At 35.5% G+C, this 16,837-nt stretch overlaps 1 protein-coding gene across 23 annotated transcripts in view; it reads right to left on the bottom strand.

Moving 5' to 3' along the window:
* Positions 1 to 16,837, bottom strand: part of EPB41 (erythrocyte membrane protein band 4.1) — a 158,405-nt gene that overhangs the window by 24,771 nt on the left and 116,797 nt on the right. For 7 of the 23 annotated variants that reach the window (XM_080658239.1, XM_080658242.1, XM_080658229.1 and 4 more), the window contains 2 exons: positions 12,151 to 12,327; positions 10,429 to 10,479 (listed from right to left, as the gene is read on the bottom strand). In XM_080658239.1, coding sequence (XP_080514365.1) covers positions 10,429 to 10,479; positions 12,151 to 12,327 — 228 coding nt within the window. Of the gene's footprint in view, positions 1 to 7,228; positions 10,050 to 10,428; positions 10,480 to 12,150; positions 12,328 to 16,837 lie in introns of those variants that run through there. The other 16 variants (XM_080658243.1, XM_080658245.1, XM_080658248.1 and 13 more) reach the window with 6 other exon arrangements.

Here is a 16,837-nt window from a genome sequence, read left to right as displayed (position 1 = left end):
AGGTAATAGAAAATTTTGCCTTGATACTGCACTCACCAGCAAAGGACTCCACAGATCAAATGAGAGTTCTCAAACTTGAACAGAGCTATAGAAGTCAAAGTGATTGAGCAAATATTAAAGGTTATACTAAACACATCTAGGAGACCAGAAGCCTTTGGTTGGTCAATTTTATTTTATTATACTTAGGAGGGTTGAGGTGGCGAGATAAAGATGGAGAGCAAGGGGCTATAACCAGTGCCAAAACTCATTTAGTATGGAACACAAACATATTTGGCAGGGCTTCTCAGAAGTCCCAATTCCAAAAATGACAAAGCCATAATAAGCATTTAAGAAAAATATTATGGACCCATTTGATATCTAAAAAATAACATGATTCCATAGAACTAAATACAACGAAAACTATTAGATACTAAATAGCTGTGCCTTCTCTTCCTGAAAAATCCTGTAATAATGAAACGGCTTTCAACAAATTCCTAAAAGGAATGTGGTTTTGGAGAAACACTACAAAATTTTTCTATTACTCAGACCTCCACAAGGTATTTACTTTGAGCTAGTAAATAGATGACTTCAAAATGTAGAGTGTTGGTTTTAAGTAATCACCTGGATAATACAATAGAAGCTAGAACTGTGAGGAGAGAATAAGAGATAAGGTTTATCCAAGGTGAAGTAAGAGATCAAGTGGAATACATTCTGTTAATTCCACCTTCCAGGAGCAAGCTCTCCTCACACCCACATATCCACACCCACTCCACTCTTCACTTTTCAGTATGATCAAGAGTGGCAATTCTGGCGGGTTAATAACTACTAATTTGTAGAGTGCTTTTATGAAACAACATCTGAAAGACAGTCAGCATATTAAAAATGCTTCTAACAGATATGACAATTACATGTATTATAGTGACTGATTAAGTTGGTTAGAAAAAGTTGTTTTAAAATACCTGGTATAAATAAGTCGAATGAGTTCCAAGTTGATTTAAAATATTCTGAGAACTGAACACATGTCAATAGGTTATCTCTTTTTTAGGAGTGAGCAAAAGGTAATTACTGGGCCACAGACAAGAGTAAAAATATGTAAAACAGGAGAACTTTTCTGGAAAGACTGGCTGACAGTATTTCTTGCACTGAACCACTGAAACAGAGGTTCCTTTTTCTTTTTTCTCTCTCTCTTTTTTTTTTTTTTTTTGTGTGTATAGTAGGTCTGTCTATGTACAGTATCACTGGCTCCTATTTCCCTTAATGACTAGTATCAACCAGAATCAGATTTACAACAAGATTTATTCATGATAAATTTACATATTAACAGAGCAAATAACGTGAGAAAAATATCAAAGAAATTGTTCCAAAAGAGAAGTTCTTAGCAGATTTCTTTAGGCTTACACATATTGTTTTTTTTTTTTTAATATATTTTATTGATATTTTACAGAGAGGAAGGGAGAGGGATAGAGAGCTAGAAACATCGATCAGCTGCCTCCTGCACACCTCCCACCGGGGATGTGCCTGCAACCAAAGTACATGCCCTTGACCGGAATCGAACCCGGGACCCTTCAGTCCGCAGGCCGACGCTCTATCCACTGAGCCAAACCGGTTTCGGCTAGGCTTACACATATTGTTGAAATGCTAAATGGATAAACAGTTTATTCAACCGAGTATCAGAGATCAAGAATCCTGGACCAGGAAACCGAAAGGAACGTAAGTTTAGGGCTTTATTAGATAGGACCTCCCAAAACTCATTACAGATCAAGGAATCCTTCAAAAACACAACCACGTCAATTGGAAGCAAAGACACTAATGAAAGAATATAACTTCATTTTATTCTGACTTATTGGTAAATATTGCCTAATTAGGTTCTGAATGGAGGAATTCCTGTCAGAGAAATCTCTTTATTTTGAAAGAGGGACCCTTCTGAAATGTTTTCCTAGATACCCAACTGCTTACACATCACTAAGGTGTACCAAAAGTTGAGACTGAAAATAATTTCACTTTCTTTACCATGTTTTTTAGATAATGTCTAAAACTTGGCTAAAGAGAAGGTGAATTTGGGAATTGTTTATTCCTTAGGGAAAAATGGAGGCAGACCCTCAAAAAACAAAAAACAAATAAAAACAAAGGAGTTAGCTGGATTCGTCACTGAATATGTTACAAAGGCAATATGTTAACAGAGAACAAAAATTTGGAAAACTGACGAAGGTGGGTGTGCTGTGGCGGTTACAGATTGCTAGTAAATGTCTTATAATTTGGTCCAATTAAAAGTTCTTATCCTTTTACCACAAGTAATAATCAACTAGATTGCTGTTCAGGTGTACTCTGCCAGATACACAGAAACAAATACCTTGTCTTTTGTTTTCCATTTCTAATCATAAACAAGATAAAAAGTACCTCTACAATGAATGAAGACAAGATTACAACTACAGCTCTTCAAAACAGTCCAAGGGCAGAAAATGTAATTAATCAATTCTCTGGTTCTCCAGACCTATGTCAGAGGTCAGCAAACTATAGCCAGCAGGTCAAATCCAGCCCTCTCCTGGTTTCTGGATGGCTATGATCTAAGAATGGTTTTCTTTTTTTAAATGATGGGGAAAAATAGAATAATATTTAATGACACATAAAAATGATATGAAATTCAAATTTCAGTGTCTATATAAATAAAGTCTGATTAGAACACATTCATCTGTTTACTTATTGTGTATGCTGCTTTCACTCTCCAATGGCAAAATTCTGACAAAGACTATGTGGCCTGTAAAGCCTAAAAATATTTATTATCTGGTGCTTTACGGAAAAGGTTTGCCAACCCCTGGTCTATGTGATGTATATAAAACTCTTGCTATCACAAGAGTTTGATACATTTCATGTTTTTATATCATGTAAAACACAAATGTATCAACTGCTCTCTGTAATGCATTTTTTGATAAATACAAATTGTCAAATAATGAGGTCCCTTTTTGATATCACAATCCAAGATGAATTTATACATACAGAAGTGCACCCCAGTCTTGATAATATGTTCTACAGTGAAAACAGTTGATTATTACTTGTGGTAAAAGGATAAGAACTTTTAATTGGACCAAATTATAAGACATTTACTAGAGAGACTAACACCTACCACAGAGGATATGTAGATTCTTTGAATAAACCAGGGGCCATACTACAGAATTAACAAGGGACAGTGGCTTCTGGGTTGTATATGGGTTTCTGGGCTACCTGCATGTACTGACTGGACATATGGTGAAGAATTTGGCACATATCTGTGTCCCAATATAAGAGAGTCTAAGTGAAAAGTTAGAGTTGATCCATTACCATTTGTGACTAAGCATTTAATTCAATTTAACAATTATCAGTTATTTGTTATAGATCTGAGATACAGAGGTGATGGACTGGCAAACAGATGAACAAAACAAGGCCTCTCACCTTTGAGAATCTCAGTTTTGAGAAGATAGGCACAAACTAAAAGATACGGATTAACAACATTTCAAAGTTTTAAATTTTTTTTTCTGGTGGAGATCTAAATCAGAATGTTAAACAGAAAGTAAGTTTCCATAATTTTATCAGATCACGTGGGGTGTTCAAGTATATACACGTTAGTCAGGCAGTCAGAGAAGCAAGCAAACTTAGAATGTTTCTTCAAAATGTAATAGTGATACTATCTTGCCAACAGAGTCTAGGCTACACGAAGTTTCCAAAGCGATAAAACCATACCACCCCCACTCTTTGATCTAAAAAAAATAAATCCCAGGTGTCTGTGCTATCTATGAAGAAGCTGGGATTTACAGGAATTTCACAATGTTCTTTTACAGAGGACAAGTCAATGGGTATGGACATTAAGCTACATACACCACAGGGAAGCAACCTCCGGGCAATAGAGCCAGAAAGAGAAAGAGCTGATAAAGCAAGGAAAGCTAAAAAAGAACGGAAGAAAGCAGAGAAGGAAGACTGGGTCAGATCTGGATATAAGATGATGGTAAGTTATCTAAGGGCAATAACGGTGACTAATTCCAACATGAGAGTTACTTTTAACTAGATAAAGAGCTTATAATGTGGAAGACAGATGACTTAGTTGTCCAAAGATGTAATGTGCTATATTTTAGGAGATATTTAAACACAGGCTAGGAGACTACCTGGTCTCTAAATTTCTAAATGATACTGTACAATAGAGTCAAGCATTATAGGGGAGAAGAGTTGGATCCTAAAATTCTGATAATCCTGCAATTCATTACCTTAGTGGGCCATGAATAAATGAATGGATAGCAGTAACCATGTTTTTCCTTGACTTTTATCCTCTGCATTTTGTTGAGAGAGGATCCTACACATATGAAAGACTCTTTTTAAGAGACAGAAGAGGAGAAAATGAGACTAAACTGCATCCTTTATTGATTTGGGGGGACCCACAAAAATAGTTGGGACTCTATGCTTCCCTTAGCTCCTTTAATCTCTAAATGTTAGATTTATTCTATTATTTACCCCAAACAGAATTCTGACTATGATAAAGGGGAGGGTGCTGTCTAGGATATCAATCACAAAAGATGAGAAAAGCACTCCTAAAGTGCGTTTCCTCAACAATCTGTCATCTCTACATTTAGTTAGGCTATTATTAAAGTTGTTTAGCTTTCAATCTGTATTTCCTATCTATGGACGCAATAAATTATTTTCTCTTCTTTTTGTCTTTCAAGTTCTAGTATAATAGGAATTTCATTTAGGAAATGAAATACTCCATGAATTTGTAATTGTTGATCATATCCACATCTCTTCCTCTCCCAGCCTAACTTTATGTAGCTTCCTCACGCTAACAACCATACCTTCTTAACCATTTCAGGTGCCCACTCCTAAGTCCACACCAATGTGTTTCTTTTTGCATCATGTTCTGTTGCAGTACAAAGGAGATCCTAAGGTGTGAGGGGTATAACAGGAGAAGTGAGAGCAGACTTATTGATACCATCCACTACAGCGTAGAGTGGTGGTTCTCAACCTTTCTAATGCTGCGACCCTTTAATACAGTTCCTCATGTTGTGGTGACCCCCAACCATAAAATTATTTTCGTTGCTACTTCATAACTATAATTTTGCTACTGTTAATGAATCATAATGTAAGTATCTGTGTTTTCCGATGGTAAGAAGACGGGGATTTTGTAATTTCTATGAAGAAGAATAAAAAGGAAAGAAACTCTGTAGAGAAGTTCTGTATATCTTTACTATAGTACTCAATACCCTTGGCAAAAACAAGCAACAGTGAAAAGCATTTTATATTATTTTTGAATTTTAGGGCTTCCTTTTGAAAGGGAAGGGTAAAACCCAACTATAAATTTTGATTGGTAATGCCTTCTAAAAAAATAACCGAGACTCTTAACACCTATATGCTTATTACAGAAGTGACTTAGGAATGTAGGAGAAAGTGAATTGGCTTATATTCACAGAAATTTCAGAGTAAAATTTATAATGACATTTAATAGGAAGACATGTAGTAGGATGTAGGATGATCTGGAAATCTAATCCACAGATAACTACAGTCTAATGTTAGTGAACAGAGTCATCTCCCTTCAAAACTTTATTTTAAAATTATTTTATTGATTTTTTACAGAAAGGAAGGGAGAGAGATAGAAAGTTAGAAACATCGATGAGAGAGAAACAACGATCAGCTGCCTCCTGCACACCTCCCACCGGGGATGTGCCCGCAACCAAGGTACATGCCCTTGACCGGAATCGAACCCGGGACCCTTCAGTCCACACGCCGATGCTCTATCCACTGAGCCAAACCAGTTAGGGTTCCCTTCAAAACTTTTACCAAAAATGCAAACAAGTAGTAAAATTCACCCATGCAAATTGAATCTCCTTCACCCATGCTGAAAAATTAGCATAAGAAAATTGCTAGAAGATAGGTCCGAAATATTGATGCTGGCTTTATACACAAGTATGGCCCACTCTAAGTATGCCATAAGGATAAAATGAATTGTTTAAGAGTTTAATGAATTTGGAAAGACATTTTAACTTTAGTAGTTTTAAGTGCTTCTTCAAATACCAATAAGGAGTAGATGGAAATAAATATGGCTATTTAATTTCTTACTTTCATGTGTTTGTTTTTTAGTTTCCATCTTCCCAGTCCCCAAAAGAGCAGGAATTGAACAATAACCAGAGCTTCTGGTGCCTGGAACATGTTACAGATTCATTCTCATGAGGTAGGTTTGTCTCCACACTACTAGGTGGAAATCTGGGCACCACATAAGTGAACCTCTCAGTTACTCTAGAAATAAATAACAAAACCAAGGCAAACACTCAAGACTTTTTACTGGTCTGTAAAAATTCATGGAGTATTTCATTTCCTAAATTAAATTCCTATTATACTAGTCCAAATTATTTTTTATTTATCAACCTGCCATTAAGAAACTGAACCAGCCAGGCTGGTGTGGCTCAGTGGTTGAGTGTCAACCTATGAACCAGGAGGTCACGGTTTGATTCCCGGTCAGGGCACATGCCGGGGTTGTGGGCTCAATCCCCAGTAGGGTGCGTAAGAGGCAGCCAACCAATGATTCTCTCTCATCATTGATGTTTCTATCTCTTTAACCCTCTCCTTTCCTCTCTGAAATAAATAAATATATATACTAGTAAAAAGAAACAGAATCAGGGTAAAAGCAATACAGTTATTTGGATCTGTCTCTGGTATTGAGAATGGAATGAGGTATGAGACGGAAACCAACACTATTTACAGCTTTAGGTTACCAATATCAGCAGCATTAATTTTAGGTAATACAAAGCCGTAATGTCCAATGTGTTTCCTCTGATAATTGTGTTGGGTATAATTTTTGAGCCAACTTAGTTCAATACAAATAAAGGTTTAGCCCTTCTCCATCAGTAAGGATCTGTGAGGACTCCCACTGCACTTGATAAAACTGAAAAGTATTACTGGATTACACTAGACTTTTAATGAATTTGGAATAACTCTAATACAAAAAGGAAAAAATTCAAGGTGAAGTTTACAATAATAATAAAAACTGTGTGTAGGAATGAAAACTAAAACTATAATCTGAACAGTTATAAAAGTATCAATAAAATTCTAAGATTATTTCCTTTCTAGTTCCTTGAAAAAATAATTTAAACCAATGCTATAGTTTTATTTATTTTATAGGGAAAGCTCTTATACCTCTATTTCACAGATAAAGGGGAGTATTTATGATGATCACCTTCTAAGTTAGAGAATAGCTTTGCAATATTTCAGGTTGACTTGACATTTCTTTTTCCTTTTTATGAAAGAATAAATAAATATGCTTACGTATAAAACGTTTGTTGTGAACAGACACAGCCTCTGACATGAAGGATACACACTCACACCAGATTTTAAATTTAACCTGCTCCTTGCTTCTTTTCCCTTTGTTTTTGCTTTTTGGAAAGCCTATAATGATGAGTAGCCGTTTTCAGGAATAACAGAAAATTATTTCTGCATGTCTACAGAGACAATAAAATAATAGTGATGAATGCTTAAGGACAAAAGATTCTTGGTTTTACTGTTTTTTGTGTTTGTTTTTTTTTCTCTAAGAAGCCATCATCTTAAAAACAAAGTCTTGTTTAGCGGTTTCACCACCTAAAAAGCATTAAAGAGTAAAACAAAGTGCAATAATCTCATTTTGATGACTCTATGAACTCAGACTTACAAACAATATTTGAGACAACATTAACCAAATCACCCATATTGGTACATTCAAGTGCTATAAAAAGCAAGCTACATGCAAGACTTCATTAGTAAAGTAACAGGTTAGACATCCGAGTTATGTTGTGAAGAGAGAACACACTCATATTTACTTCAGGAAAGACTTAAAAATCAACATGCAAACAGAGGACACACTTATCACGAAAGAATTTTATAGCTCACAAGGTCATCAATTCAAAACAATTGATTTCAACACAAATGTAAGAACAAACGTATTTAAAGTGTGCCATGAAAACAAAATATATCAATATATATTTTAAGCTTACCACATGACTAAATTATGCTTCCAGCAATATAATTACTTAAGTCATAAAGACGAACACAGTATTTTAATTCAGAAGACTATGTTTATGTACAGATCTTGAATAAATCTGTATTCCAGGACTTCTAAAGATGGGTAGAGAAGTCTGGGAAATTCAGTCCTGGCTGGAGGCTAAGGGATACCAGCACCATTTTCCTTAAACCATCAACATTTTATTTGTGAAAAGATGGCATTTAACCTTTGCAGAACTCTTCTCTACACCAGACAGGATGAAGTTGTTTGTCCCTGTACATCTCAGAAATACACATTAGGAAGGCCACAGAAGGCAAAAGCCCTTTTCAAAAAAGGGCCTTTGTATATACTGGTTTGATATATCAAGAAAAGGAGTGGTTTTGGATTCATAGATTAAAATGTGTCATTTTAAGGCTTTTGAAAGTTGAATTTTTTCTTAAACTACAGAGCCTGTGCCACACAAATGACTATGGAAGATTAGGAAAATATTCCATTGAATGTTTCTACAGGGTATCCTTCTTTGTGTGAAACATTGGAGAGGAGGCCATAGCAACAATAAATAATAAAAACATGCAGGATAAAAGAGTAAAAGCTTTTGGAGAAAGTACCAACCTGCCATATGCTTAAATCTGATTAGTCTAAACTTGTTCACTTCAGTGAAGAAAGCTGACTTGGGCAATCCATTCCTACTCCCTTGCACCCATAACGCATATTCTACAAAGAGTAACATTTTATCGACAGAAAAACGATCACAAGAGCTCTCAAGGACAGTGAGCTATCAAGATCAGAGGGCATCATACAGTAGAAGCCAAAAGTTGGACAGTTTTAGTCTTGACATTTCAGATGAGCACCCTGTTTTCCAGTCACAGAAAGACCAACCACCAAACAGCCAATGCAAGAACCACGAGAAAAGACATCATGAAAGGAAAACGCGGAGATGGAAAAGTACTAGAGTAGAGGTGGCACTTTTTGAAAGACTTGTGATCCTCAGGGATTGGAATAGAAACCTTGGGAAGAACTTCTTCATTTTCTTGCTGGGGCAAAGCTCTTTCAGTAGATCTCTCTTGCCTTTTAATTTTCTCTTCATCCTGTACTAACAGAGCACGTTCCTGTGTCTGCTTTCACGGTAGAAGATCAAGAAAGACAGAGAAAGATGAACAAAATGACAGATGGAAAATGCTTAAAAATGATACTTGGGGATGTGCAAAGGATTTGGGAAGATCTTTTGGACACTCTATTTTACTTTGGCAACTTATCCTGGCAAAGTTTTTATAACACAATACTCAAAGATAACTTTTTTTGAATGAACACTAGAAGTCCTGACAATTCAAGGAATCACTGGACTTCCTTATAGCATTTATTCCTCCTTTGAGGATATTCACATAAGAATTTTGGGTCACTTTTCATTGTTTTGGTGCTGTCAATTTTTCTTAGATCAATTGGGCAAAACCAATAATGAAGCATTCTTCTTGCCGTCAGAAAAGTTACCTTTATTACAAATAGAATGGCAGAATATAAAGTTATTCTCATATTTCTTCATACAGATTTTAAAAGCGAACAGTTCATCCAATATGGCAATTAACTTTTGCTCAAGGGAATAAAAACCTTAATCCTATATATTTTAAGGATTGCAAAGAAAAAAGTATAAAATTTTATATGTGCCTCCAAGGTTTACCAAAAAAAAACCCCAAAAAACAAAAAACACCAAAACCAAAACCCCACAAATCTTAACAGTTATAAACTACCTTCCCTTCTCTCTTAAAATTATGATTAAAAATAAATAATAATGACCACCATGAAGGTTTATACATCACATTAGGCAAATACTTTTGATACTTTTAAGGAAAGTTATTTTTTTTACAATTGTCCAATTGTTAAGTTTTTCTCAATTCCCTGCCCCCCCACCCCCCGGGGCCCACATTTCTGTACTCTGCCATCCAGTCAAGATAGATGTTATCTATGAAAGGAAAAACTTGGCTCTCAGTTCTCTCAGTTGAGCCAGCCTTCTCGGATCAGTTTGGAAGGTCGACACTGGTTCTTTGCACACCCCTAAGTGATATGTATCAGGGAGAAAGTAGCTGGGGGACTGGTCAGCAAAAAAGAAAAAAGGAAAAGAAAGGATGCAAAATTATAATAATGATTTTTAACAGAAAACAAAGGGAGAAGAAAGACAACATAAAAAGAACAGGGTACAATTAAATTCATTTTCTCTCTGAATACATATTTACATCTGCATGCAGCTTTTCAACCAGCCATGCGCCAACATAAGCAATTTGAAAGCTGCAAAAGCTGCAGCAGTGGAAGTGTTATGTGTTAGGCCAAAAGGTGGTGGGTGTGAATTTACTAGTATAGCCAAAAGAAAAAAAAATTACTCAGCAGCTGCTGTTCAATTCTGGGGCATTATCTGCTTAGTGCCATGACAAGAGCAAATTGTGATTGAGAAGCACAAGTAACAGCAGCTTTACCTCTGGCCCACCAACCTTTCTTTCCGAGGGAAGGATAGAGGTTTTCTTCACCTGGTCATACACAAATTATAAAAATTCAGTTGCTTTGCAATGCAACAACAATGCTGTCAAAGGTGGAAGAGGTATCCCCAGAGAACAGAAATATTGTCCTAATTATTAAAGAAAAAGTAAGATATGCCAGAAAGTGGAGTTATCCTATACAAAAGGTTATCACAGTACAGTTCTTATTTATTCCATTATTCATTTAGAGGGGTAATATAAACAAACATAGAGCTAAAGTTTCACAAGTATCCCCAATTATGTAATTTAATTTATAAGAGTCACTTCTTTAAAGTCCACAGAATGACATAGCCATTCCCCAATCCAGTCCTGAGATGGTTTCTGAAGGGTTTCTATTAAGATATAGTTGAGAATCTTTTATTATTTGCACAAAGTCAAAAAGAAAACTTCTAGGAAATATGCAGTTACCAGGCAAGATAGGAAAGCATTTTGTCCGCGAGAAAAAAGTCAGTTCAGGGACATCTGCCAGATTTAGAATACAAAACTATGCCCATGTACATCAGGGCATGGAGGCCGGGAAAACAGTGAATAGGAACCACTGCATCCTACATCCCTGGTAACTCTACTTAGCTGCCCCTCTTCAGGATTTCTCCACCTTTACTCAGTGAAACTGGTTTGACTCCATTTAGAAAATCATTAGCCAATTTTAATCACATTTTGAAAAAATATAGAAAGTACCCTTTGTAAGCCAACTTTTACTATCTTCTCCAGTTCCAGAAACTAAATAAGTTGGATAGTTTATCCTAAATTCTGAATATAAAAGCAATTTTTAAAAATTATTGAGATATCACTTTACCTCTCTTAACTAGAATTGCTATTGCTTTGGGGGAAGGGGTGGAAACAAGCGTATAATTTAAAAATCATTACAGTCACTCAGCAAGTCATTGTGACTATTTATATAAATATTTAGCCCGACAGGCTAAAGTTTAAGTAAAGAATTTTTGAATATATGCTCAAGGTAACTTTTAGACATTTTCATTACATAGATTCATTTATTTGGGTGTAGAATTTCTACAATAGGAATGACAACAATAACAGAAAAAGAATAGCTCCTGGAAAGTATCTCTGGTTCCTCTAATTGTGACTATGTTATAAATCAGTGTATTAAAAGTTTGATGTTTCTCATAAAAATAAAATGAATCATCAACAATTTTTCTAAAATTGAAATACAATCATTTAATACTTGGTATTCTGCATTCACTGGCTTAGGGGCCTCCTAGGTTTATTATATAATTGTGATCAACCATTCCAGACATTTCTAAGTTATTCAAATGTTCAAATAAAGTTTTTAAAAAATGCTTATTCCTTTCTAATTTTGACCTTACTAAATTTAGTGTACTCTCTGGTCCTTGAAGGCACAGTTTGAACATAAAGTTCCGTTGGCTTATGGTCAATTTGTAAACACAAATGCAGCTACAGAGAGAGTTCTCAGACCCTAATCATCTACTAGTAGCTCTAAGTGGCTCCCTTAATTAGACTGGGTAGTCCAAATAACTTAAAAAAATAAGTGTTTGATTATGAATGCCTTAAAAGCTTCAATGAACTGGTGCGATACCAAAGCTAAATTTCAGCTCTAAACTTTCTCTCAGATACAGAATATGAATATAAAAAAACACTTATGTCACTAATTCTCATAACTGGTCACATGAATCAAGTACTCACTCCTTCTCCTGTCGGGATTTGGCCATTGATGTTAAGTGTTCGGAACGGGGAGTGAGTGGATAAGCGTTTATCCCACTCACTAGGCCGTGGCTCAGGTACAGATTCCATGAAGTTCTTCTTCAGCTCACTGATGCTGGCATGATGTTTTTTTATCTCTTCTTGACTTTTGTCTAAATCCTATAGTCGGAAGGGCAAAGATGCAAAACAATAAATACTCAGAGAAAAAAAAAACATACCAAGGGAAGCCCATCACAGCTTATGAGCACTGGTAGAAAACACACCACATCCAGGGATAGATATAACTAACCCATAAATTGCATTCAAATTGTAAATATACAACATGGTATAATTGCTTGCCTTTTTTTTTTTTTTTTTTCCAACGAGGTGCTTTTCTTGGAAGCAGTGAAGCATCAAAACACCATAGCTCTTAGCAGTTATATAACCCATTAGAAGCTCACTCAACTTTACAACTCTCTTCCCATTATGACACAGTGCTAGATCTCCAACTCCTCATCCCAAGAAGGTAACCCCACAACTCAATTAGCCTCAGCTTGAGATAGACTGATTTAGGCTCAGCTCAGGCAGGATGGAGATAGCAATAGACAAGGAGAAACTGTTAAGTGAAGGACACGGTGAAAGATTCAGTTTCCATCACTGGCTGCCTTGCATTGGTGAGTTGCAACTGTACAATATTCTCTATTTCTACCTAGAGGTAGTTTTGCTTCCCTATTATTTAGTGGCTGTTGTTGGTTTTTAGTTAACAGGAATTGTTCTTTCTTGATATAAGAATTTATTACTAGTATATAAATGTTGATTCTCTATGTTATACTCCTGAAACTAATGTAATATTGTATGTCAACTATAATTAAAAGAAAAAAAAAAAAAAAAGACTATCCCTCTGTGAGAAAGTGATTGGCTTCAAGATTACAAAAAAAAAAAAAAAAAAAAAAAGTTACTTAAATTCCAGGCTCAAGCCTCCTGAGCAGGTTGTTACTATCTCTGAATATTTACTCAGGGGTATATGTCATATAACGGCTTTTTTTCTTTGCCAATACTATTCATATAAACTAAAAGGCTTATGCTTTCCAGCCTCTGACAGCTTCACTTCATCCCTTAGTACAATTAAAAATAGGGGCCTTCTTATACTAAACGTCAATGAATTGGGAGTGATTTAACAAGAGTTCATAAAATAATTTATGTACCTCCTTGATCATTTAAAATACCTCAACTGTTCCAGCAGATGCGTATACTGGACAACTAGGGGTAGGCACTTAAAAGGCATATTCTAGTGAGAAATGATCAAAACTAAGATTAGTAAAGCTTGTAATAATGAGAAATATTTAGGTTTATGTAACGGGAGGTATATAACAACTTTCAAAAGGGAGATTTGGCCAGAAATAATCTGAGAAATACAACTTGAATACAAAAACTCAAATGTTCTTTATCCAAATTACTTCTCTGGAAAAACGCAAAAGATTTATACTTGAGATCAAAATATGTGGGAGCCCGTCACTTGATGACTGCTAAAAATTCTGTGTTTGTTATATATCAAGGCAGCCCTGTATCCAAGAAAAGCAGAACACTAAATATATCTCCTAATATGCTATGTGAATTTGGGGATTTGTCTTTTTTTTTTTTTTTTTCTTTTTGACTCTTGTGGGGAACAGCCTCATTTGGAAAAAAAATGGAACTTATTGAAATAAAAATTTTGTTTTAAAAGTTTTTTCTGCAGCAATTTAGGCTTCAACTAAATTAGATATTTTTCAAAAGCAATGTCAAAGGGAAAATAACAAAAATAGCTAGGAAAAAAGAATCAGTAAGGCACATGACACAATTTTGATTCTGGAGATAGTCATTCAGAAAATTCATTTAGTAGTCTATGCTTTTTATTTTTGCAAGAATGAACCATGTATATTTGATTTGCGGTCATTCACAGAGAAAACGAACCCCAAAAGGGCAATCCTGTAGCTCCCCTATAAGAGTACCTCTTGCTTTCTGGAATGAAGTGTAAGTGTAGCTCATGAACATGGGCTTCATCATGGGAAAACAACAGTTTGTACTTTTGTTCTATGTGAAAGCAAGAAAAACATGTTTACTAGCTAAAAAAGGCATGAACAAGCTCAAAGACTCTGTAGTAGGCTGAGCATGAGACCCACCAGGCATGTAAGGACCTGTGACCCAGCTCCCGGCTGGACATTAAATCTGCTTGGGCCAAGAACAACTTAACATTTTGGGGAGAGTTAAAAGAATGAATGGAGCAAAATATAAATGAGCAAGAGATGCTAAGGTAAAACCATGACTCTCTAGGTTAACCTTTTAACACGCGAGTTTGTTACTCTTCTTGCCTAGCTTTTCTCTGGCTTGAAACCTGAGAAAATAAATGTTTCAATAACATCAGTAGCTTCTGAGGGAGCTTTCTCCATCCTTCTTAGCTGGCTCTGTTGGAAACCTGTGGGGGCACAGAGTAAAATTAAGAGCTCAAAGGGACCTGTTCCAAATAGAATTTGTCATAGACACTTGCTACAGGTTCCCTCTGGGAGATGGAGGAGGAGGAGGCGGTACATCTAAAAATTAACCCGACCTTATTTGTGCCAGAACAAAGCATTAGTGGGGGTGGGGTAGAAGTAGAGGGAGGAGGGACGCTTAAAAAAAAAAAAAAAAAACTGCTAGAGTGACAGATAACTTGAGAGAATTTCCTTAGAAGAAAAAAAAAACACCCAAACTTTTACAATAACTAGAGAGTGATGGTTAGCCAAATTACTTTGGCTGTTTTCAGGTTAGACACTTTTTGATGCCTATCATATTTTAATTTTAGCAGCAATCAAACCAAACATTTCATTAAATATAAAATATTCTCAAAAGGTAGTTAGTAGTTTTAATTTTCAAACACACACTTATTAGAAATCCCCTCTCATGGCTGTCAATGAAATGCTGGGGAAAAACACACCACACAGAGGGACTTTATGAGTCTCAGAAGCCATAACACACCTCATGAAACAAATGACAAATATATGATTGGTACTGCAGGTTCCAGTTAAGAGGAAGCCAGGAAATTGGCATGTTTGGAATTAGGAGACGTTATATTGCTGAGTTCAAGGAGATCAACTGATATCAGTTATTTTTCCTAATCTCAGAAGAGGAACCATTCAGGTCTAGTTTCAGTAATGGGCTAAAGCAAAGAGATCTAGTTGAAATATCCTAGGGTCTAGCCTTGGAAAACCTCATGCTACATGAGGTAAATGTGTGTAGAGCACTTGATATTGTGTCCACTACATAGTACATGGTTCATGAAGGCTGGCCATAACTTGTGTTACTTGCATCAAAGTACCTTATACGTAGCAGGCACTCAAAATTTATGTTTTGACAAAGAATAAGATGAGCTTAAGTAATTATTAGACACCATTACATTAAATCAGCGATCTATCCTAAAAAGTTTCTTTAATCTTCCAGATTAATTATTGACCACATTTAATATCTTTCAGGTCTCAGCTAAAATGTTCTCTTCAGAGAGAGAACTTTCCTATCCATCTTATTCACAGTAGATCCCTTTTATTAGCACAGATATGGTTTATTTCCTTCATGGCTTTTATAACAACGTGTAACCATTTTATTACTATTTGTTTACTTATTTTTTCTCTGCTCTCCACTTCCTCACACTGTAAGCTTTCTGAAGGCTGAAACCATGTTCATCATCTTCCTGTATATTTATATCTCCTTTATAGCTAAGTTAAATCCCTGATATCAGAGTTGGTGGTTGTTTCTTTTGGCTCTGTTTAGAGTGGAGTTGTAAAATAATTCGGTCATCAACTTTTATATGAGTTTTTCGATGTGTAAACTAACATAGTCTCAGTTTTTCTCCCCACAGAATAATTCATTTCCTTATTTTTTGCTCACAGTTCCCTGAATTTTCTAATTAACTTTGTATCCCTATCCAATATGGAGCCCAAAACTAGATGAAGTATGCAACATAACTGATAAAATTCTCACCAATGTTGACTGTAATGGTAAAATGACCTTACAATTGCTATAGTCGATGGTATGTTGCTATTTCTTAGTAGGGGAGAAAAAGTAGTGTAATAGAGTTAGACAGGCCCTACATCAAACCCTAGCTTTACCAATTTACCAGTTCTGTATAGGGAAATTACTTAATTTCTCTAAGCCTCAATGTTCTCATCTTTAAAATAATAATCTCATACCCACATAACTGTTTTTATGATTAAACCATCTTAGATCATAGTAACTACTCATTAAATGCTAGGCTCCCTTCTTTCCTTTCTGTGTCTTACTTTTCTTTCCCTCTGACTGTCCTTCCATCATTTTCTGGTATCTCCAAAATTTTAAGCCCATTTTAAATTGTGGTCATTTCTCTTGCTTTTCCAAACTCAGTTCAGAAGATTAAAAAAAAAATTGATGCTTGGGACATGTAGTAGTTTATACTCTTAGAAAATTCAGTGAGTTTTTTTTTTAACAGAGATGCAGAATTTTCTAAAAGTGGATATAACAATGGAACCACAAAAGGCAAAGGTAGTCCCAATCATATATTTTTTAGATAAGTATGAGAGATGGAAACTAAAAAGAATCAGGTGAGATGGTTACTTATCTTCGTGTTTACCAACATGCAAAAGCGTTTTAAACCGAAAATTCTCCCATGCAATGGCATGCAAAACCAAACGCAGCAGAGAAAGAA

The sequence above is a fragment of the Plecotus auritus genome (assembly GCF_963455305.1).
Source record: "Plecotus auritus genome assembly, chromosome: 2".
Lineage (NCBI taxonomy): Eukaryota > Metazoa > Chordata > Mammalia > Chiroptera > Vespertilionidae > Plecotus > Plecotus auritus.
This window is presented reverse-complemented; position numbering and strand designations above follow the sequence as displayed.